The following is a 23,261-nucleotide window of genomic DNA, read 5'->3' as shown; positions in this document are numbered from 1 at the left end:
TACAAAATGAATCTAAGATGTTTATTGCTAAATTGAAATGCAAAAGGAGATGCTTCTCTGTCTACAACTTTCTCCTTGTAATGAAGATTGATCAACATTTTACAACAGTGGCTGTAATTTGTTAAACACTGCATAACAAGTCTACATTGAAAACATTTTGCTGATATAAATGACAAATTTAAATGTTAATGATGAAGTGAGAAATTGAACAAAGAGATGGGTGGAATATAACCCATCGTTGTTCTAATAGCTTCTGATTCAATGACTCTAATCGCGTGCTATTTTCAGAATAGATGCATGTCCTGCTCAATGATCCATGGTCTTCCTCGCAGTTTATGCAATGTGCTTTCCTTTTACATTCACCATGGAATATGTCTCCACAATTAAAGCATCTCTTGTCTTGGGACTTGCAATACTTTTTTATGCCACATGGAGGAAGTTAGTTTCATGAAAAGTCAGTCACGTTATCACCGCCGAACCGTTCACAATTATATACAATTTCAACCGTCTTATATAGTCCATAGTATGCAATAAACCAGTTCGCACAACCGTTCGAGCGTGATTCAATTTCAATGCGACTCTGTGAGATTAAGTTGTAGCAGGAAAATATATTAACGAATTTAATATCTTATCCACGAGCGTCGTAGACGTAGAACTATACTCTATAAGGATGCACAAACCTTATTTGACGCAGTAACTGAACTTCAAATAAGCTCATTTAGTATAAGTAAAACAGACCCCTTTGGTGACAGTCCATGGAAATCCGTGATCACCTAATTGAAGAATTTATTTAAAGCTATACATTAACTATAACAATATGTACAGCATAAATATCAGTTCTCCCAGCGGAAGAGATAGTTTGGATAATTTCGGAAACTCACGAATCTCCATTAAACGGTCACAAAGGCGTCACAAAAACTACACGTGGTCAAATCTCAAAACAGAAGTACAAAATAAGTAGAAAAATTTATTCAAAAATGCAGAACATGTAAACAAAAAGAGCTAACCCGGATTAAAAGTCGCCAACCTATGGTTATTACCGATACTTATTACTAGATTGCGGATCTTTATGCATTTATAAGAAATTTGAATGTTCAAGAAACTACAAAAGTAGTAATACTTTTGTTAAGTAAGTAAATTTATTTGACACGTTAAAAGACATCCAAAACCAGGCTCCAGAAAATTTAATTCAAGCGAAGCACCGTTCAAAAAAATATTACAATAAAAAGATGAAGACTCGCCAATTCCAAGTAGGCGATTCAGTATATTGAAGGAGCCAGTGTTAAATAAATTTGCAGATCGACACACCGGACCTTATGAAATAATACAAATATTAAGTCATAATAACGTAAAACTGAAAATAGGAAACATTGTAATACCTTCATTTTTTGTAAATTTAGTTTTAACTGTTGTAGTTAAATATCGTATCATGTATATCGTCACATTCATTTTCTTCGTGGGCAAAATCATTGTAACATACGGGTGAATGAGGTTTGACTGTGGAGGCAGCAAACTAAATCATACGAAGATTTCAACACTGGAAATCGGGAAATGAGTAATTCCAGCAATAACAACCAACACCACTCACGCATTCATCCAGCTGCTCCAGCTTTCCGAGTATGAATCATACAATGCAAGATCAAGGAAAATAACAATTTACCACTGTGGGATGTACTCTAACATCTCAATCATCCATAATGGCCAAGCAGAATACATGATGGACATTTCCTATGCAAAATGTCTACAACTCCATCGGGACTCAACATTTTCCATGGGCAACGACGTTTTCCTTGATGGGATCAAACCTTACCGTATATCAATTCGAACAGCAACTTTGGCAGGTTCTGTAAATACAGATGGAACATGCCGTGGGATCTTGGAATGATGCAGTCGTTAAGGTAATAATTAAAATCCAAACTCGCCAATCTACAATACCTGTAAAGCTCGATATAGGTGAAGTAATCTTACCATCTGGAACAACCTGCAACATGCATCGACCTCGAGGATACACATTCTGGAAGCCAGTGTCATTGGACAGTATGATGTCTTGTATGAGGGCAATGCAGCGTGGACTTAGAATAAGAGCGAAGCAACAAATCCAATCGCACCTTCGCACTCACCTACAAACAAGCAAAGAACACGTTTGTGGGCATACTATAATCAGGACGGAGCATCCTAAAGCTCTTTATCGTAGTAACCCAACATGGTAACACCTACGTGCATAAAAAAACTGGCAGTTGACAAACTAAACATTTTCGCATATGTAAATTCTACATTCATATATGTGGAAAAACATATTCGCAAACAAATTACACAACTGTACCAGGATGTTCAAGTGCTAACTTGAAAAACAAATCTTTAAAAACGCTTTAGCATTAGCCACGTTAGTTCCAGATAAGTCTGCCTACACCATCAGCAAATTTCCAAGGCATATTGCAATAACAGCCTGAGAAGTCATTTACCTGGTCAAATGCATCCCTGTGGATGTAAAAATCAGGACCGAGGAATGTTACAATGAACTTCTTGTCACCAAAACAAAACAAGAGCAAATACCTCACACCGAAATCAAGGATTTTGGTTAAATAAGGAACTTGAAGGGAATGCAACCCAATCCTACCAATGTTGGAATGTAATGTTCAGAATTGAGGACACATGAGCAAGGTTGCAAGCAAGGAAGTGCACCAAAGTTTCTAACCAATAGCGAGATCTACAAAAACGTGGACCTGGAAAAACTCTGAAAGCACGTCATTTTTCCAGTAAAAAAAACCAGCTGTCCTCAACACACTGGCGCAAGGTGCCACAGAACAACAGATCATCGCAAATACCATTTGCACCTTGGAACTCCCGGATGAAAATTCCCTATAAAAGATTGTGGAAAGCACTATCTCTAAGATATGGACCGGATTCATATTTATACTAATGCAAATTATGAAACTCATTATGGACACCATGGTCCATGGGTTCACACTGCACGCAGTCTACGAATGCAGTCTACGTTCGTTTAATCGGAGCACTCTGGAGCTTTATTATACATCTACTCTATTCGGCGAAGAGGAACACCACAGAAACAGCCAGAAGAACCCTCCACAGAAGAAACCCCACAAAAACCCACAACGACTATAGTCACCGAGTCACAACCGAGCCCATTTAAGCACAACTCTGTAAAAGGATAAGTGAGATTTAAAACACAAATATCTTTTTTGAAAAATAAATGTTGTTTTCCAAGATTGTTCAAAACAACATTTATTTTCCCCGGAAAAGGGAAGTGTGACGATCGCCATATGCGACCGTCTTTGTTACTCATGGTATCTCACTTACTCTTATTTGTGACGTTCTCATCATCGTACTCATCACTTACGTTATTTCACTTACTTCCATTAAGCTTATTTTAATTTTAATGATTCGCGTTCGACCAAGTGGTTCGGTGAGGTATGAAACTCGAAATACTGTTGTTAATCGCTGTGCGTCGATAGAGGTATCACTGCGAACTACGCAAAAACGGTAAACACCCGTGAATACCGGGCGTTTGTGTACCTCGACCTGACCTCACCGAACCTTTTGTTCGGGCTTCGAAACTTGAATTTCGTAAGGCCACTCCAGGTCCCCTAAAATGAGCTAATTTCGAGTATTTTTTTATATTAATGTGTAAAAAACATTTTCTTTAATATATTTTTCTTCTACAATTGCGACTTCGGTACCCAAGATTTCAAAGCACCTTATACGCAAGACTTTTCTCAAATATAGTGAAACTCTACATCTATATGTTTTGTCCGTTTATGAAACTCGGGATTATTCACTAATCGCATAGTGCTTTGATTATTTACATATATGGACATATATAGACTGGTAGAAGTTGATACATCATGATTTAAATTAACGTGACTGACTTTTGGCTCTGTGAGGACCGACTCACCGGGGTGTTCAACGTAACTTCTTTCAGGCTTTGACACGTACTTAGTGCAGTAACGTGTTAGCAACCCCTTCTTTTCCCAAATATATTGTATATTGTGTACCAAAATACAATACCCTGAAGATGATGTTGCGCGAAAACAATGCATCAATTGAACGATGTTCTAACAACCAATCAGCGAAATTTCTGCGTTGCAAATGGTCACGTTCTTTCAATTCTTGTGTTAACTGAATTTTGAAAGTACACAAATGCAAAATTCGCCACGAACTGCCATAAGAAATGGTCATCCATCAAATGGAATCCCGTATCGCGAGTGTTAAAACCAGACCAGATCCTCGCCACAGCCGAGCCCGGGACAAGCCTGACAACGCCACTGATAGCATAAGATCAACGATTGGTAGTGTTAAAAACCATTTTCAATTGTATAATTTATATTCTTGTTTGTATGAAATCCCAAATTCAGTTTTTGTTTGGTAATTATATTTGTTAATATATAAAACTTGGTAACAATTTTTATTTTGCAGAGTCTGGAAATCTTCTGGCTGTAATTTGGATTCCAACTTCTCAATATTTAAATTATCCAGTCTTTTGAATATTAATATAATTCATGTTATGTACAAGTATCCTCCTATGTATATGTAAGATGTTAACTAATTGTCCTTTTTTTCTTTTCTTAGATATTCTGCAATGATGGCATTGCGAAAACAGACTTTGCTGCTATTGTTTCTTTTATGCATTTACAAATTTAGTGGCATTGAATGTTCAACTCCAGTTGTTCTGTGGCATGGAATGGGTAAAGATCTCTTTTATGTACTTTTAAACTATATGTGTACAATTTTACATATTCACGAAACACACCATTATGATTAATATTTTATTTTTGTATACTATATGTACTATATGTAATATTAAATTTTACAGGGGACAGTTGCTGTTTTTCGTTCAGCTTAGGAGCACTGAAGAAATTGATACAGACAACGTTACCTGATACTTACGTTTACTCGATTCGTTTAGGAAATAATGAAGTTGAGGTGATTTTTCAAATTTTCATTATTATAATATAATCTGTTTGTATTATACAGGATGTTTATTGTAACGATCTGCATGATTTTTCAAGCATTTCCGACATTTTCATGAAAAAATGTTTATGAGACAAGTTAATTAGTAAGTCACCTAAGATACTTTTTGTTAACAATCGTCTTTTCTTTGTATTTAGTTTTTGATTACTTACACTCCTCTTGAAAATCATGAGAGACAGTTGATTGAAACATTTGAAGCAGTTAATCGCTAGCACAAAATATGGCAAGGTCAAAATCGTCAGCTAGGTGTCAATGTCAATGCTTAAAATTCAATGTTTTAGGATGTGGAACACAGTTATTTTGGAAATGTAAACGAACAAATATCAGCAGTTTGTGAGCGACTATCAAAGGATGAACGTCTTAGAAATGGGTATAATGCTATTGGATTCTCGCAAGGTGCACAGTTTCTGTACGTATTCCTTTTAAAATATTGATAAAATAATTCAATAGCATCTTTATTTTGAAAAACTAGCTTTTTAATTATTTCAGTATTCAACATACTCTCCAAGTACTCCAAGTACTCTCTAAAATTCAAAAACTACGGTATTCATTTCCGGACAGTTTATGAATATTGGTTTTCGTTTCCCATCTTCGGGTCCCAAGTTGAGCTATATTTTGGTTTCGACGGTCCCAGTCTACCCATCCCCTTGAAAAATCTTTTCAACCTAAAATCCTGAGCTATCTCTGGCCCTACGTGCAACGAAACAGCGGATCTATAAGAATTCACTGTTTGCTATTTGATTTTTGTTATGGAATCAATCTGCAATAAAAACTACTTTATTCTAAATGAATGCATTGCAGAAGAGCAGTGATTCAAAGATGCCCTGATCCGCCAGTTATGAATTTTATTTCTATGGGTGGTCAACATCAAGGTGTTTTTGGATTGCCAAATTGCGGAATTGTGGGACGCAAAGCTTGCAGCTATATGATTCGCATGATAAAATATGGAGCATACTTAAAGTGTGTATTTATTATTTATATAATTGTTTGGTCTATACTATTACAACTTTGTGTTATAATAGGTTTGTTCAAGACAAATTTATTCAAGCTACATACTGGCACGATCCATTTCAAGAGGAGGAATATAGAAAAAAAAGTACATTTATATCTGACATTAACAACGAACGTCATATTAATCAGGTATGTTATTCATCACTTATTTGCAGAAAAGAAATACATGTAAAGGTACATTGCATTTTTTTCTAGACTTATAAAACTAATCTTCAAAAGCTACAATCCATGGTATTAGTGAAATTCGAAAATGATACCATAGTTTGGCCAAGAGAAACAGAATGGTTCGGATTTTATACACCAGGACAAGCAACAAAAATTCAGAATCTCGAAGAAAGTGATTTATATCGCGAAGTATGAAACTAAATAATATTGTAGCATTATAGAAGGTTTTTCAGAACAGATTTTAGGATGTTGTTTTTTAATAACAAAATGCACGGTGTAGTCGTTGCAACCACGTAAACATCATCTACACGTTTAATTGTAATTATATGTACTTTTATTTTAAGCAAAAATATTAATAGACTTATCTTTTTCTAGGATCGTTTAGGATTAAAAATTCTACACGAGTCGGGAAAAGTGCATTTTTTGTCTGTACCTGGTAATCATTTGCAATTCGAAGAAAGTTGGTTTGTGGACAATATAATCAAAGTGTACTTAATGTAAAACATAACATATATATATAATCCATTTAATATATTATTGTTATACAATATTTTGATCATAATTGTAGCAAGTACTTTTATACGATCAATATTATATTTTATTTACATTCATACATAGCGTGGTAAAAATAATTTTACTTGATTGTTCCTGGTCTGAAACACTATTCTGTAAAATACCAGATCGCATTTTATTTAACATATTTACGATAAATTATACTATAGATAGTCTAGTTGTAAGAAATATGCCTATTCGTGAACCAGAATATATCGTTCAAGCACAACAAACTGGTGAACGAAGGAAAACGTTATTCAGACAACAATTTGTTTTTGTATATTCACTTATGCTGAACAGATTTGTAGTATTAGATCGCTTTGTATTACGTCGAATAAACTTCCAGCGGGAGTGGTTTTATCTGCGACAACGTTTGTTGTACAACATCTATTTAGGTACAATCGTTCAAGCATGAAAAACGTGGAATTCCATCGAGTGGAACAACATTCCAATAATAACGTCGTTCTTGTCATTCCAAAGCCTTCTTTGATATGTTTGAATGTTTAATATGACTTACCACCTTACTGCACTGACGAATTAAATGTTCAAAACTCTCTTCTGTCAGTGCTTTATTAATTGATAGCTGGAGACTATGAGCCGCACATGTTACATTTTCAATTCTTGAACTTATTGGACTATTGAGGAGATCGCATTTACCATATTACGAGCATTATCGGTTACTGTAGCGAGTACTTTGTTGTCTATTTACCAATCTGCCAGTGTAGTTCCTAATTAATTGGCTAGATTTTCGGCAGTGTCACGTTCCTCCATTTCATGAGTGGTCAAAGAGTATGATTGTGTACATGTACACCATTGAGTGTCCAGAAAATGTAATGTTTCACCTGAAAAACTGGAAAAACTATTTAATAGTTCACCTACTCTCCGTTGGTGGCGCTAGTTTAACCGGTAATGCAGCAAGATGACATTACCGACAAAAATGGGCGCAAAAAGGGTTCCGGAAAGATACACTCTCTATATTAAATGTTAACAATATTACGACTGTTATTGTTATTGACACGACGATATTGAAAATCATTTTTGTAACCTTTTAATAACCTTACAAATAAATAAATAAAAATTTATGAAAGAGATAGATATTTCTCGTCAATGTATCCAACATTATAAATTATTGCCCTCTATACATTTCATCACATTTGATCAAAGATGTATACTATAATACATGAAATAATTTTTATTATAGAAATTTTATATCTGCAATGCAAATTTTCTGTGATCTACTTTTTAAAAAAAATGTATGTTTCATATATAATAAAGTAATCTCTAAAGTAAATATATCTATTTACATTATATTTGCATTCATTTGAAAGAAATATGAGCCTTATATTTAATAATTATATCATACAGTTATTACATTATTATAATCTATAATTATGCTAAGATATAAACAAGAATATAACGATGTTATAAAACTTAAGTAACGTACACAGACGCATCATACGTTACCTATGCAAATACGATTGACTCGGAATATTTATTAATATTTATCAGCTAGCTGTATCTTTCTTTGATTTAACATGTATGTTTGTGACATTTAGTAATATATTGTGCAATCGTACTTTGCAATAGTTAATATAAATATAAAAAGCGGCCGTATACATATATTTTTCCAAAGTAAAAATAATAGATTGAATTTACTTATCCGTACAAAAAATCGAAGGTATTTTATAGTTTTACGAATTTATACTCGTGCGATTGTTACGTGGTAATCATGCGTTGCGCTTTTACTTTTCAGTGAAACATTTTTGTTTGCGATCGCGCGAAATGAAAACACAAGGCCCGTAAAAGTTTCGTTTTCAAACGAAAATTTGTATGACATCTCAATAACGTCACTCGTGATTAGAGTAAACGCATACACATACATGCATAATATAGTTGGTTGACACATAACCTAGAAATATTTAACTTTCAAAACGAATCGTGGAAAACGTTTCGATGTCATTATTAAAACACATATATTATCAGTGAATAAGTGCGAGCGATATCGGTATAGTTTCGATGTTTTGCAACATCAAGATTTCACGAAAAAAATAACTATTTATTTGATAGCATCCCGTACTTGTAGGAAAACTTACGAAGAATGTAAATCAGTATGCGTTTCATTGTGCATTTCAAGAAAACACATTTTTTAACAAAACAACTGTGAACGGTGTAAATACGTGTACAGATATATTATTCTATTTCTTGAAAGTCAAGCTTGATGCCTTTACCAAATAATAACCTTGATTATTTTAAAACGAAAATTCAACTGAGAAAATTGTAATGATTCAAATAACTTTCCTTTTTGAAAGGTAATTTAACAATTTGTGTGATTCTTATTTTTACGTATCGATGTAAGTACTGATACTTAGATAATAATGAATTTCATCTATTTATAGGATGTTTTTACAACATAATTTGTTTAAAAATTGTCATATAAGTGAAATTGTTATCAACGGGAAGTAACAATAAAAATAACTCTAAAATTTATGGAAAATTTTGGGAAGAATTATTTCAATGCCATGTGAACAAGTCTTCTGTTTAAAGTTGGTAAATTTCCTTGATCTATAAAAATCCTAGATCATATTATGTCATGTATACTAAATGTTTGTGAATTTTTACAATTAGGTAGTCATGGACGAAAGGAGGGTAGCGGATTATTTTGTCATTGCTGGCTTACCTGGTCAAGACAGCGATTTCGATAATGACAACGAAAGTCAAGAAAAATTGGAAGACTGGTATCAAGAAGGGACACATGTCAAAGACATGCATATGAAACCTCCGATTACTGACCTTGCTATTATATTCCCAGCGTTAGGTGAACAATGTCCAGAAGGGTATATTTTGTTAGAATATACTGTTACAGGGTTACCTGCTGATTTAAATCATGGAAGTTTAAGAACAAACGAATGTTATTTATGTTACCGAAGAGGACGAGACAAACCTCCTTTAGTTGATATAGGTAGGATAATATAAAAACATCATATATGAAGTTTTAACCATATTTATTACAGATTTCTTGTAATTGTATAATAATAGTTAATACTCATAGTGTCTCACGATTATGCAAAAAAATGTAAACGTGCATATTTTTTATGAAAAAACATATCATAGAATCCAGTATAACTCTACAATCTATATCTCTACAATCTTCTTTTAAAGATATAATACATTTAAATTTCAAAGTTGATTTTACAATATTCATTGTTTAATTCTAGTCTATAACAAATGCATACATAATAACATATAAAAGTATCTTAAATATAGAGAGTGTTTGATAAAAATCATTCTATACTTATACGGTAGATAACACACATCATACTGAGTAAAAAAATCATACATAAAGTGCATATCTGCAATTTCTTAATTAGAGTAATGTGCTGCCATTTTTAATATGGTACTTTATAACTATGTAATCATCAAATAGATTCATAATCACTGGTCAATGATTATCAACTGATAGCTGGTGAAATCTTCTATTTTGAAGTATATATGGGAATTAAATGAAGACATTCAGAATGCAGTTTATAAACAGCGAGGTAAACATTGCATGCAACATGTAGAAGCTAGTTAGTCGATCATGATACTAACATTCAAAAATATTTATATTTTAAAAACAGCCAAGTTTTCAATTTATATATGTATACTGAGGCTTTGTTGCTTAGTATGGTGTGTACTATCTACCATGTAAATGCTGAATGGTTTTTTGAATACTTTGTATATCACAGTAGAAAATTCTTTCTGTTTTATATAGCTTTTCATAAAATATTGTAGTTGGCATATCATTCACAATTTTTTGGATTTTTATTCGTATAAGAAAAAAATTGTTTATTGTTTACATTTATATCTGATTTTTGAAGTTTTTCCTTTCATCAGAAGTCAGTAAAAGTTATTTTTACAACTGTATAGTAGCTACAATAATATCATTAAAATAACTATACGACAAAACAACTTACTAATGCTTTTAATTGATATATATTATTAATGTCTAGATGTGCAACATAAAATAGATTTTAAAAAATGAATCTTTAATAAAACTTCAGTCTAGTTTCAACTTTATCCTATATTTAATGGCACATGTAAATGTCAAGTAGTAGTTTTAGTGTCCACTTTCAAAATAGTAGTAACCATTTCATTTATGTAGAAACTGTCATTTATTTTGTAATTCAGAAATCATAGGAAGTGTAATAGGTAACGTAAACTATTTTAGTTATATATGCATAAAACTTGTTATGGTAAGACCTAAAGTTTATTCTTCATGTCTGTTTTTGTGGTAATTGCCATTCATGGCCCTCTGCAGGTCAAAGTTTTTTCATGACAATAATGAAAATTGTGTAATATAAAATCAACAAAAATGAACTTATAAATACAGATTAACAATGAATTCAGCAGTTTCGATGGTTTTACAAACCATGTAAACTCTAACTTCACAGGAGTTTAAAATTATATTAAAATCAAATAAAAATAACAAATAAATGATATGATCTGAAGATTCGACAATAAAATTGTAGTTGCCAACATGTTGCAAGAATATATGTGTAGGATATTAATTACAATTAATTAATTGTACTACGGTGACTATCTGTCTAACTAGAAATCTTTTTTTTATTAAACTATATTTTGCATCGCTGGTATGCATAAAATAATTTGTTATTTTATAAAATTTAACCAATTTTATTTAGAGAACATGTTTAACAAGAAAGCGTGAATTTCAGGTGTAATATATGATGGCAAAGAACGTATAATGCAAGATGCAGAAATGGTATTGGAGACGCCTAAAGGACACGTAGCAAATGTGAATAATTCAACATCAAAAATATTTGTGACATACAGACGTGCAACTCGTAAAATGCCATGCAATTCTTTAGTTGTGACAGATATATGTGTCATCTTAACAAATAAAGGAGAAACTCCTCCACATGCGTTTTGTGTTATTAATAAAAATTTGAACAAAGGCATGTTGGGCAGCGATGTATATTTATGCTACAAGAAATCCATGAATCGTGCAAACTTAATATCATTTAAACCTGCTGTACTATATAAATATCCAATGGCAGATTATAGCAGTTTTGTTTTTCCAAATTCTGTTGCAATGTTCTGCTTACCAATGGGAGCAACAGTAGAGTGCTGGCCTAAAGTGGCATGTAAACCTAAACCAGTGTTTTCAACGTTTGTTTTGACAGTTGCTGATGCAGCTCAAAAAATATATGGTTCCGCAATAACGTTTTATGAAGAGCTCGAAGTAGAAATGGATATTCCAAATTTGAAAGAAAATCAACAACCACTCGAAGAAATGGAAAAAATAAAGATTTCTGGTATGGAAACACGTACAGTTTTTTCCCGATCTTTCTTCTTTTTTGTTTCTTAACAAGTTTAACTAGGCAATAATAACACTTCCCTTATATCAACAATAGTTATCAAACATAGCAATAGCTGGGCAGCTGCTATCACATAATTTTAAATAATATTTTTTCCCTTTTCATTATTTAGCACAGTGGAATCATAAGAGAAATTATTATTGTTTGTTTCAGTGGAAAATGCAGAAGTTGACAATCAGCTTTCGAATATGAGAAAATTTAAAAAGTGTGGAATACTTAAAAAGCTTACTTTACTGCAGTTGGAAAAACTGCAATACACAGATCCTGCCACACAATCTTTAAATATTAGTAAATCCATATGCATTCTATCTCATTGGCCATTTTTTGATACGTTTGAAAAATTTTTAGTCTATTTACATAGTATGGTCAATAGCAAGCCCCAAAACGTTCCTATTGAAAAATATATAGCATATTTTTTGTACGATATACCATTTCCGAGTCCGCAGAGACCAAGAATTCTTGTACAGTTAAGTAGTAAGGACAGATTGATTTTAACTCAACCAGAAGATTTAGCACTACCTAGGTCTGGCGCCAGTTTTCGGCAGTTACTCATCAATTTAGGGCCTGACAATTGTTTACTTATACTGTTGTTAATCTTAACTGAACAGAAAATACTTGTACATTCACTACGTCCTGATGTTCTTACATCAGTGAGTGAAGCTATAGCTATGATTTTGTTTCCATTTAAATGGCAGTGTCCATATATACCTTTGTGTCCCTTAGGCTTAGCCGAGGTAACGTATCTGATTATTTTAACAATTAACGAAAAGATTTAATATAATACAAAATGTATTTTAAATTTTAGGTTTTGCATGCGCCGTTGCCGTTTTTAATTGGGGTGGATTCCAGATTTTTTGATTTGTACGATCCGCCTGGAGATGTTAATTGTGTAAATTTGGATACAAACAACATAGCTATTTGCGACGATAAAAGATATTTAAATGTGAAGCTGTTGCCCAAAAAAGCAGCTAGACAGCTTAAAAATGGGCTGGAACATCTCTATTCAAAGTTGATTTCGTTAGGAAAAAGTTATTCGTCTATGAAAGGTGTGTAGCGTTTTCCAATTTATTTCGCTATCTTTTTCTTATGTCTACATATCTTATTTTCAGATATGGATGATGAAGAGTTTAGCGTCGATAAAGAATTTCAGCAAAAGCGAAAAGAGCAAGCTTTGGAACTAGAAATACAAGATGCTTTTTTAAGATTCACTGCTACTATACTAAAAGGATACCGTGCTTTCTTACTACCAATTACAAAAGCTCCAACGGTTGGTTCGACCGATCCAACTAGTTTGTTTAATATACAAGCGTTCCTTAGAAGTCGGGATAAGGCTCACGCAAAGTTCTATAGTATGCTAGTTAAGACGCAAATGTTCATAAGGTATGTTTTTCTTAACCTATATTCTTTGTTGTATAATAAGTAGCGAATCTAGTGTATTATTGTAGTTTGTATTTGTTAGATTTATAGAAGAAAGAAGTTTCGTATCTGACATGGACATGGCGGGTTTAGCTTTCTTTGATGAATGCACCGAACGCATAGAAGAAGAAAATGGTGAGGTTGCATTTTTTTAATATCTTTATTAGAGTAGTCTTAGTCTTTTTCACTTGTGAAAAAATTCCATCGAGATTAGTTTAGAATTATGATGAAGTCATGTTCCCTATGATCTCTTCTTGTGTGTATTCGTGACCATACAAAATTTATTATTATTATTATATCATATAAACATTTAATTTTGCTCGTAAATTCTGATTAACGCTTATCGATTTTATCATTTAGTACCACTTTTGGAGTTGGACGAATCTCAGCACAGCGAACGAACAGTATTTATACCTCCACCTGAAGCTGGACTGAATCAGGCACCAATTGTATATCGCACATTTAAATTAAATCCTGATTTAATAAGACCTCAAAAACATTTGAATATAAAGAACACAAACTTATGTGCCTTTGGAATAATACCAGGAAGCCCTATGGCACGCCGAACTAAGCATGAAATTAAAGTAGCACAAAGGATGGCACGCAAACAAGTATGATACATACATTCTAACTAAAATTTATATATTTTATGTAACAGCGATTGAAAATTCTATATAATTGATTGTAACTTCATCCTTATAAGTAATTCATATTTTCAGGCAGCAATGCCAGATAGGTGGGGTAGATGTCTACTTGGAACTTGCTACAGTCTTTGGTTTTTGCATTTGCCAGCTATGTTGCAAGTGTCTAATCAACCAGCTGCGATTTTACACCAGGCCTATGATTTACTAGTTAAAATGCCAAAATTACATCTTGATCCTATCGAAGAAGTAAATGTTTTTTTTTATATATATGCTGGGCGTGATACATACCTAAGATTCTCACCCAACAAATTGCTGTTAAATACGACGATATAATCAAATGTTTCAGAAAGAAAATTATTTTTTAAGGTCACATCTTCTTAAATGGAGTACGGTGTGTTTTAACGTTTCAATGATTTATTCGAATAATAAATAACAAGTTTAGATTAAAATATTTACTTTGGTATCGACTGTTACTTTTAGATATTTATATTTTTTATGATCGAATGAAAGTCTATCGACCACAATATTTCGTTATGTCTCATAAGAAATAATGAAAATCGTTGGGTGATTACTTTAGATAGAGTATACTCCATGTTTGTGCGTTTATTTAGATAGTTTTCTTAACGTGTTCCTTTTTTAACGAACCTTATCATAAATGTTGTCGATTTTAGGTTTGCTATAGAGCTATGATGCAACTTTGCGGTGTTTATGGACAACCTGTATTAGCTGTAAAATTACTATTCCACATGAAACGTAGCGGCGTTCAGCCAAATGCTCTCACTTATGGGTTTTACAACAAGGTCATTTCTTTTATTAATCGCTATATCTTTTTTCACTGTAGATATTAGTGAATTTGAAATAACTTTTCCACGGAATTTATAGGCTGTACTTGAAGCAACTTGGCCATCCGACATGACCAATTCCAGTCAACTTATGTGGAATAAATTGAGAAACGCCATAGTTGGAGCAGCATTGTTCAAAAAAGCTGGTAAAAGAAGTGCTAGAAGAAGATTGAGTTCAAACGCAGATTTATTAACCGTTGATGGTAAACTAGCGAATATGGAACATGCATTTTCTAGATCTAGCCTTGATAGCTCTCATTCGCAAGACACAGAAGCCGCACATAGCGATTGTAAGTACTAATTAATCCGTTTTCATTTTTAGAGTGGGTTTATTATTTTACTTCTTATTATTTGCAGCTACCAAAGGAAGCTCCACGTCGGATTTACCAGAATATGGGCCTCTAGAGATAAAAAAACTTCCTCGACAAAATAGTATCGTTAAAGATACGGCATTAAATGTTATGCAAACAGAGGAACTAAATAATTTACCAATGACTCAGAGGTAATTTTGCAATTATCAATTTTTTAAAAAATTCTTTCTACACATTGGTAAAACAGATTTTATATTGTTTTGTTGATTTGTTGTTTTTAGGTTGGCTCGTAACTCAGAATCACCCTTAAAAAGCCCCATACGCACGCCAGTTACAGAAAACGATCCGCTAGGTGCTTTAATTAATGATGAAACGCCGATTGTCTCACCTTCAGAAGAGAATGATTCGAACTGCTCGACATGTACTTTGACAGTTTTTAATAACGTCGAAGAACGGCCGGGAGGACCGCTTTTATTTCGAAGGTACATATTTTTATTAGTATATGATAGCTGTAAAACTAATTTTAAGTGTTATATTTTTATTGCATCAATAATTGATGTATATTTTTTGTCTACGGACTGACTTATAAGGTTAGACAAGTAATTTACAAATATACACTGCATCCTATTATACATATAATTTTATATAATTATACATTGCATCAAACTATGCTCACTGCAGCGCACCTCGCAGGTGTGTTATGGTTATTCTGAGGGATGTATATTGTTCAGAGGGGTCGAGGGGGCGCAGGCCCCCAACATGCGTATGATTTCGAGGCGTATGCTTTCAGCTGAAAAACCTTTTACAAAGTTTAAAAAGTATACGTCTCAAAACTGTACGCACACCTTTGCAGCCGATGTGTGTCTTTTAATAACATGCATTAGAGAACGGTAACCGACCTTTCAGCCCAGCCACACGGTTGGTCACTCGCTTATCATATGAAGCAATAGTGAACGAAATGGAGAACGAAGTTACGAGTCACTATGAACCGACGAACAAACAAAAGAAGTTGATTAATAATTATTTGGTAGAGGACAGACACTCGTACACGCAGGCCTTAAAGCTAACTTAACTTCAAAAATAACTTGTATTCTAACGACGCGACTTATAGAACTAACAAAGAATAAATACAAAACATACAGTAATGTTCATTGTATGTACAGCAATGTAAAAGTACTTATAACATAATTCATAACATAGCATTGCCACAAGTTTCTTTACATTCATCCTATAACTTCTTCCAGCAATATCTTGCCTCGTAGTGCAACATTTCACCAAACCGTAGATGAAAGTGATGTAGCAATAGGCGGCCATTTGCAAAGAAGCGAAACGATGCCCTATTCTGTGGCACAGCAAGGCGAACAAGATAAAGAGAGAGAAAGGCTAGAAATAAGCAGTCTTTGGTCTCAAAAGGATAGCGTTACCTCGAGTCTGTCAAGTCTAGGCTCTAGTTTGAAGCTGAGTTTTGGGTAAGGCAAAAGTTTTATTAACTGGAATCTACACTAACAAATATGAATAGACAAACTTTTTAACCACGTTCACTGCTTCAGTTCCACTTTCGTCGTATGTATACGTTTATGAGTTTAGTGCATATACTAATACACTTGATATTCTACTGACAATGTTTAACACAATTAAAAATGTAGAGTCATAAAGTAAAGAATACTCTACAGCTCTAGATATAATTGTTTAAAAGTATGAAATAATTTCTATTTAAACTGGATTATTACTCACCAGCTCTTGATGATTTTGATTACATTATTAAATACATTGCAACCTTTTCGGAGGTGGTGCAAAATTTCAAATTTTTAATTCCAACTTAAGTTAGTTTTTGGTGGGGGGGGGGGGGGGGTGGCAATATTTAATGCTGTTAATGTACATGTTACGGTGAATGTGATAAATGCAGGGATTGTGCATAATCCCCGCATTTATCACATTCACTATAACATATACACGTATACTGTCTGAGAGGGTTTGATATGTATTTGTTTTGGCGAGGGGGTAGGAGCAATATTGCATACAGTTAATGTACGTATTATCTACATGGAAATACTGTCTGAGTAGATTTGGGCGTTTGGGGAGGAGGCCAGCCGAATGTCTCAAAAAGTATAGACAATGTTAAAAAAGTGTAAAACACATGGCTAAGGATTTTGAACGGAAAAGAAGGATGCAGTATCAGTTTTTTATTTAGGTGACGTTTCAAAATCATTGGAAGGTCAACTTTCCTTTTTTTTTAAATGGTCTGAAGTGTTTTACTACTGCTCTCTCGCTCTATCTTGTTCACGCCCTTCGTCACCCGGTAGCTTTGTAGATGTGACTGACTCGGTTTTATTGTACGTGCCAATAGCCGCTACAGCGATCACTTCTCAAATATATTTGTTATTCTTTTAAAGCGAGAAAATCACGATTAATAAAAATTTTGTGAATATTATAGTCTTAGAAATGTTAAGGTCATCTATTTGGTTGGTAAAGGGTGTATACGTTTCTAACATGGTGTTATAATTAAATTTAAGTTTCATCTGAGAAATTGTTACAATTTTATCGTTCACTATTTTTGTATTACTTGTAATGAAAATATCTGTTTCAGGACTACTAGTCTGACGGGGAAAAAATCTAATGAAATAATACTCGGTGGCTTAAACAGTTTAAAATCGGCTGCAACGACGGTAGTAAAAAAGTTTGATGAAATTAAAGAAGCTATTTCTGCGACCAGTACACCAGTGAAACTGAAAGAACGTGAATATAAAATAACACACGGAGCATCACACGAATCTTTGGATTCGATGACAGATGGATCTTTACAAGATCGAAACGAAGCCCTTAGAATGTCTGGTTGGTAGCGTTAAAACCTCATTCAATCCGTAAATATAAATATATAATAAAATATTAGTTTCATGCATTATTTTGTTCGAATAGGTGATGGGAACATGGATCCTTACACACTGTATGATTTAGCCGAATGTTTATATCCAAAAGGGTCAAGAGAATTGGATGAACGAATTGCTATTGAACTCGTGCTATCTAGTGCTAGTAGATGTCATCATTGTGCCTCCATACTCTACGACGAAGAAATAATGGCTGGTTGGCAACCAGAAGACTCGAATTTAAACACAGTCTGTCAGTATTGTGACAAAGCGACAGTACCTCTACTTACTATAACGATATTAGATTACAGGTAATATAATAAGTATAGCTATCTTGTTGGTGTAACAGTATAAGAGAATTACACTATTAAGCTTTTTTGATAATAATATATAAAGAAATTCTTTACACAATAATTTTAAAAGTGATATTCAGAAAATTTGAATCAAGAACGTAAAATTCAATATAACGAGTATTAATTATTAGTTAATGGATCAGAACTGAAAAATAAATTAGTTATCAGTTTTCATTTCATAATAATTTATTATTTAAATATTTTTTTCTAGAATTTGTAAATTTATACAATTAATATTTAAATATTAAATACCTGGTGTAATTATATTTACAATTACTAATTAATAAATATTTGCAACGAGTACAGCAATATCGTTGGCGCACCTATTATTTTGTGGATTTTTCTGTTTACAAAGATGCGAAGAAAATGAAAAAAAAAATGATCCTCTAATGGGAGCACTAGTTGAACTTTTGGATAAACCGAAAGAGCTATTAGAACCCACCACAGTGCCATATTTGAATCCTTTGGTTCTAAGAAAAGAACTAGAAAGCGTCTTAAGCCAGGAAGGTGATTCATGTCTTACAAAGCATAAATTTATCGAGGAACATCCAATAGTGTACTGGAATCTTATATGGTACTTTGAAAGGATTAATTTAACGAGTCACCTCCCAGACCTGTGGCTGAATAATAATAAGAAAAAAGATCAAATAAGTTATGGTGTGGTAGGTGTTAAAACTATGTGGGATAATGAGAGACTTCATATGAATCGATTACCCATGTACCTTCAATGGAAGCTCAATATTACAGATGATAAAACGTAAGTAGTATGAGTAATGGATAATCAATATTTTCCATGTAAACCATGTTCACATAATTCTTTTTAATACTTATTATCAGTATGCCTTTCTGCTATAATGTTTTTATTTTGTATAATTCATTATACGTATTTGTAATCATGTAAATACGTATGATCTACATCTGTTTTAGGTTAATGCAGACAGTAATTACTTATGTTCGTCGAAATGACTTAGCGGAACCTATAAAAAGAGTGGCCTTAGAAAGAAGCAGAAATCAAGCACCTGACCAACCCCTATTTTCTATATATCGAGATATCTTGTTTTTAGCATTTACCATTTTGGGTAGAGGAAATATTGATCAAGGTAAATTGTATTTAGTAACTAACATACAACATACAACATATTTTGTCTGTTTAGCATTTTGTATTATTTTGTTCTTAAACTATCTAATTCGTTAATTAATTAATCAATCTTAAATGTAAACAAACTTGGCATGTTTCAGGTGTTTTCGACAAAGAATATACTTTATCACTAGAAAGATTAACGGAAGGAGAAGAAAAGCTGTTGTGTAAAATTGATGCTCCGCCTTCGATGATGTCAGTATTCTGCAGACATTATTTTAAGCAACTCAGCGTGTAAAAATAATACAAACGGTATTAAAAAGGTGTAATATATTGTGAAAATGAATAGATTATCATGAAAATTATTACAGATTTATATGTTCAAGTCTGATTTTTGATGCGAAACAAAATTTGTATCCTTCAAAATTGATAGGGAGTTACTTTTTTTTTAGATAAACGTGTGCGATTAGTATGTTTAAATACACTAAGACTTTGATTTTTTAACGAAATACCCGTGAAGACACTGAAAGTCACAAATTCGCTTGTGGAGTAATACAATTTCCATATATAAAATATACAATTAATATAAATACTTTTTTATTTAGTAAATAGGTTGCCAATACACATTTTCGCGCATATAATTTCTTATGGCAATGTGAATATTATTAGTTGTATTTATGAACGTGATACTAAAGATCGTTCAGTACCAAAGAAACTGACTTGATCGTAAAACTATAAATTCAGTTGCTTTAATATGAATGCACTACACACCTAGCGCAATCACGATTTTCAATGTACATATATAATTGGCATATTTCTTACAATCTTTTGATTATAAACGTACTGATTTTAAGTAACCACCATTTTTTTTTTTTTTTTTGTTTGTTTGTTAAGATATAACGTAATTTAACGTCCATATAATATGTATTACAAAAGACAATATTCATCTTCTTTTTCTTAGGTGGAACAGTCAGATAATTCATGACCAATTATTCAATTACTAACTTACGTGTTCACTATGAAAAGTGCTGTTTACATTTGTGGCACAAAAGTTTAATTTCATATTCATTATAGCGAGTTGAAGATTTTTAAATTAAACTCTATTTAAACTACCATACAATGACTTTTACATTATTGTTTGCGATTAAAAATGGATATTCCATTCTTTCTTTGCAAAATATGCTGCCCGTAACGCAAAACGTAACTTCTATAAAACGTTTGATGTAACTCTGACATATTGAAAGTGTTTTATTTGAATGATGATATAAGAAATTTAGAATGTTGTAAATTTAAGTTTTAAATACCCGATGATAACGAATATTTACTTTTACTTGATTTAAATATGTATACATTACTTGTTACAATAAAATTACAAATAACAGCTATGTTGTAATGAATATTTTAAATGATATCCAATTTTAATTTCAAATAAGTTTGTGAAAATAAATGTTTTCTGCAAAATATTGCTTTGAAAGTATTTCACTTCAAAAACATTTAATAGAACATTGTATGTACCTGATATTTGTAAAACAATTTCTTTGCATAAATAAATTATATAATGCATTGGTTGTTAAAAATTATAGAAATGAAACATGGATATACAAGGTTGTACAACAAATATGTGACAGAGGGATAATGCCCAAACTATTATTGATACTAAGGAATCTTTCATGTAAAAAATAAGAGATGCAAAGTCACACATATTAAACAAGGCTACTATTTGTTGCTTTATATTATAATAAATAATCTTATATTATAGATCAATGAAATAGTTTCAATGTCAGCATTTATTATGTGCAAAAAGATACTGTGGTTCAATTTAAAATAATATCAATGGCCTGGACATAATCTCAGCACTTATACCAACAGATAATATACTAACATTATTTGATTGATTTGTACTTTGCAACTTATATATACATGAACATATTTTTTTTGTTTTAATAATAGTTTGAGCATTACCGCTCTGTACATATTGACTACTTCAACCTGTATATAGTTTAACATGACAATGTTATGCACTTTTCACTACGAACCCTGTAAAAAGTATACTACTGTATATTCGTTCATTACATTATTACATTATAAAAATAAGACATAAATAAAAGTCAGTCCTGGTATTGTACATAAATGAGTTTTTTTATCTGTGTAGTTGTTGTAGTCACTTGTCTTTGACTAAACTCATACATGTCTTTATTAATGAAATATAATAATATCGTTATAAACATGTATTTTATCTTTATTCATCAAAATAACCCATATTAGGATCCGAAAATTAGAAATTTCTTCAGTAATAGAAAGCTACACTATCTCTGAGTAACATAGGCTATGTTTTATTTTGATAAAAATACGTTTACAATTTGAAATCTCAAAATTTATAAATAAAGTCGTGGCATCTTATACCTACAATATTCATAATATGCTATTTTTATTCTATTCTCTAACTTTTAAAATCTGTAATCTCATAATAATTTAAGACAGATTAGACAAATTTAATTGAGATGACTTGGAACAGTCGGAACACAATTGTGTGATTGATATTAAAATTCTGCATTGTCAGAATTATCGAAATTTGCAATTACTTTCTACAATATTACTAACATATAGGTCTGTCAATTTAGCTACGTGATCATGAAGCTCCAAGAACAAAAAAACATTCGGATTGCTGAAATTGTCATTAATAATATTTTCGGAAATCTCAGATATTATTCCATATCCCATAGATTGTCGGGAATCCCGGGTCCTTGCGGGATCTCGTATATTCTCGGGAATCCCGAATTATTTCGAGGTCCGCACAAACTCGAGAATCCCCGATATATACAGGGTGTTCCAAAAGTGTTGGCGGTCCTTGAAGGGGGTGGTTCGGGGCAGAGATGGGCAAAACCCTAGACTTCAAATTTTTTCTGGAAAATGTTCAAACGAGGAAACTAGACAAACATATCGGCAAACTTCAGATTTATTTAAAGTCTAGGGTTTTGCCCATCACTGGCTTCAGGGAGTGATTTGGAACAACTTTTTCCTTAGCGAAAATGTTGTCCGAGGCTTCGTTAGGAAGATATTAACAGAAAACCGCGACCAATCAGAGCGCGAGTATGCCGGTTGAGCGTAGGCTGAGCGCTAGGCGGCCGCGCTCATAGGCTACCGCGGGCGCTCCACCAGTATACTTGCGCTCTGATTGGTCGGGGTTTTTCGTTAATAACTCCTCAACGAAGCCTCGGATAACATTTTCGTTAAGGAAAAAGTTGCTTCAAATCACCTCTCGAACCACTCCTTTCAAGGACCTCCAACATTTTTTTAACACGCTTATATCATGAAGACTGTATAAGGAGATCCAACTCCCTAAGAAAGTTACTAGAAAATTGTTATCAAAATCCCTAAGAAAGTTACTAGAAAATTGTTATCAAAATCCCTAACTTGGAGTTTTGAATATTTCGTCCACTCGCGGCGCAAGTATGCACACTACGATATATATCATATGTGTATGTATTATCATACATATATATGTATATATATAACAGTTTCCTAGTAACTTTCTTAGGGAGTTGGATCTCATACAGTCTTCATGTTTGCAGCGCTGTTTCTGTACACTAGCGGCAGCTTTCGTAAACGCGATAGCGAACATAGTGAAAACACGAAGCTCCGAAGCGCCACCTTTTCAGGT

General features: G+C 32.7%; 2 protein-coding genes across 6 annotated transcripts in view; both read left to right on the top strand.

Annotated features, from left to right (window-relative positions):
- LOC128884793 (palmitoyl-protein thioesterase 1) overlaps positions 1-6,778 on the top strand; it is a 7,998-nt gene extending 1,220 nt beyond the window's left edge. Inside the window, exons 2-8 of one of the 2 annotated variants that reach the window (XR_008459471.1) lie at positions 4,588-4,703; positions 4,832-4,941; positions 5,271-5,398; positions 5,791-5,949; positions 6,012-6,129; positions 6,196-6,458; positions 6,541-6,778. Coding sequence is in view for 1 of the 2 variants with exons in the window: in XM_054138430.1 (XP_053994405.1) it covers positions 4,598-4,703; positions 4,832-4,941; positions 5,271-5,398; positions 5,791-5,949; positions 6,012-6,129; positions 6,196-6,354; positions 6,541-6,666 (906 nt within the window). In the remaining variant the exon portion in view is untranslated. The remainder of the gene's footprint in view (positions 1-4,587; positions 4,704-4,831; positions 4,942-5,270; positions 5,399-5,790; positions 5,950-6,011; positions 6,130-6,195; positions 6,459-6,540) is intronic. The other variant, XM_054138430.1, reaches the window with a different exon arrangement.
- Positions 6,779-8,055: 1,277 nt separating this feature from the next.
- On the top strand, positions 8,056-21,813 carry LOC128884792 (DENN domain-containing protein Crag). 4 transcript variants are annotated; one of them, XM_054138426.1, is made up of 21 exons: positions 8,058-8,395; positions 8,471-9,026; positions 9,114-9,264; positions 9,343-9,676; positions 11,430-12,029; positions 12,246-12,826; positions 12,898-13,138; positions 13,202-13,472; positions 13,552-13,643; positions 13,869-14,119; positions 14,228-14,398; positions 14,824-14,952; positions 15,035-15,284; positions 15,352-15,496; positions 15,587-15,787; positions 16,550-16,774; positions 17,893-18,137; positions 18,222-18,480; positions 18,878-19,279; positions 19,450-19,622; positions 19,762-21,813. In XM_054138426.1, the coding sequence occupies exons 3-21, from the start codon at positions 9,232-9,234 to the stop codon at positions 19,896-19,898; spliced, it is 4,740 nt and encodes a 1,579-aa protein (XP_053994401.1). In that variant the 5' UTR covers positions 8,058-8,395; positions 8,471-9,026; positions 9,114-9,231; the 3' UTR covers positions 19,899-21,813. The 4 variants fall into 4 exon arrangements, with proteins under 4 accessions (XP_053994404.1, XP_053994401.1, XP_053994402.1 ...); XM_054138427.1 differs by having other exon boundaries at positions 8,058-8,722; positions 8,801-9,026; XM_054138429.1 differs by lacking the exon at positions 16,550-16,774 and having other exon boundaries at positions 8,056-9,026.
- The last annotated feature ends 1,448 nt before the right edge of the window (positions 21,814-23,261 follow it).

The sequence above is a fragment of the Hylaeus volcanicus genome, chromosome 2 (assembly GCF_026283585.1).
Source record: "Hylaeus volcanicus isolate JK05 chromosome 2, UHH_iyHylVolc1.0_haploid, whole genome shotgun sequence".
NCBI lineage: Eukaryota > Metazoa > Arthropoda > Insecta > Hymenoptera > Colletidae > Hylaeus > Hylaeus volcanicus.
This window is presented reverse-complemented; position numbering and strand designations above follow the sequence as displayed.

Excerpts from the sequence above, each read along its gene's own strand:
- LOC128884792 (XM_054138426.1), top strand. The coding sequence starts at position 9,232 with ATGCCATGTGAACAAGTCTTCTGTTTAAAGTTG. Across the intron at positions 12,030-12,245 it reads GGAAAAAATAAAGATTTCTG|TGGAAAATGCAGAAGTTGAC; the intron begins GTATGGAAACAC and ends TGTTTGTTTCAG. Across the intron at positions 14,953-15,034 it reads CTTATGGGTTTTACAACAAG|GCTGTACTTGAAGCAACTTG; the intron begins GTCATTTCTTTT and ends CGGAATTTATAG.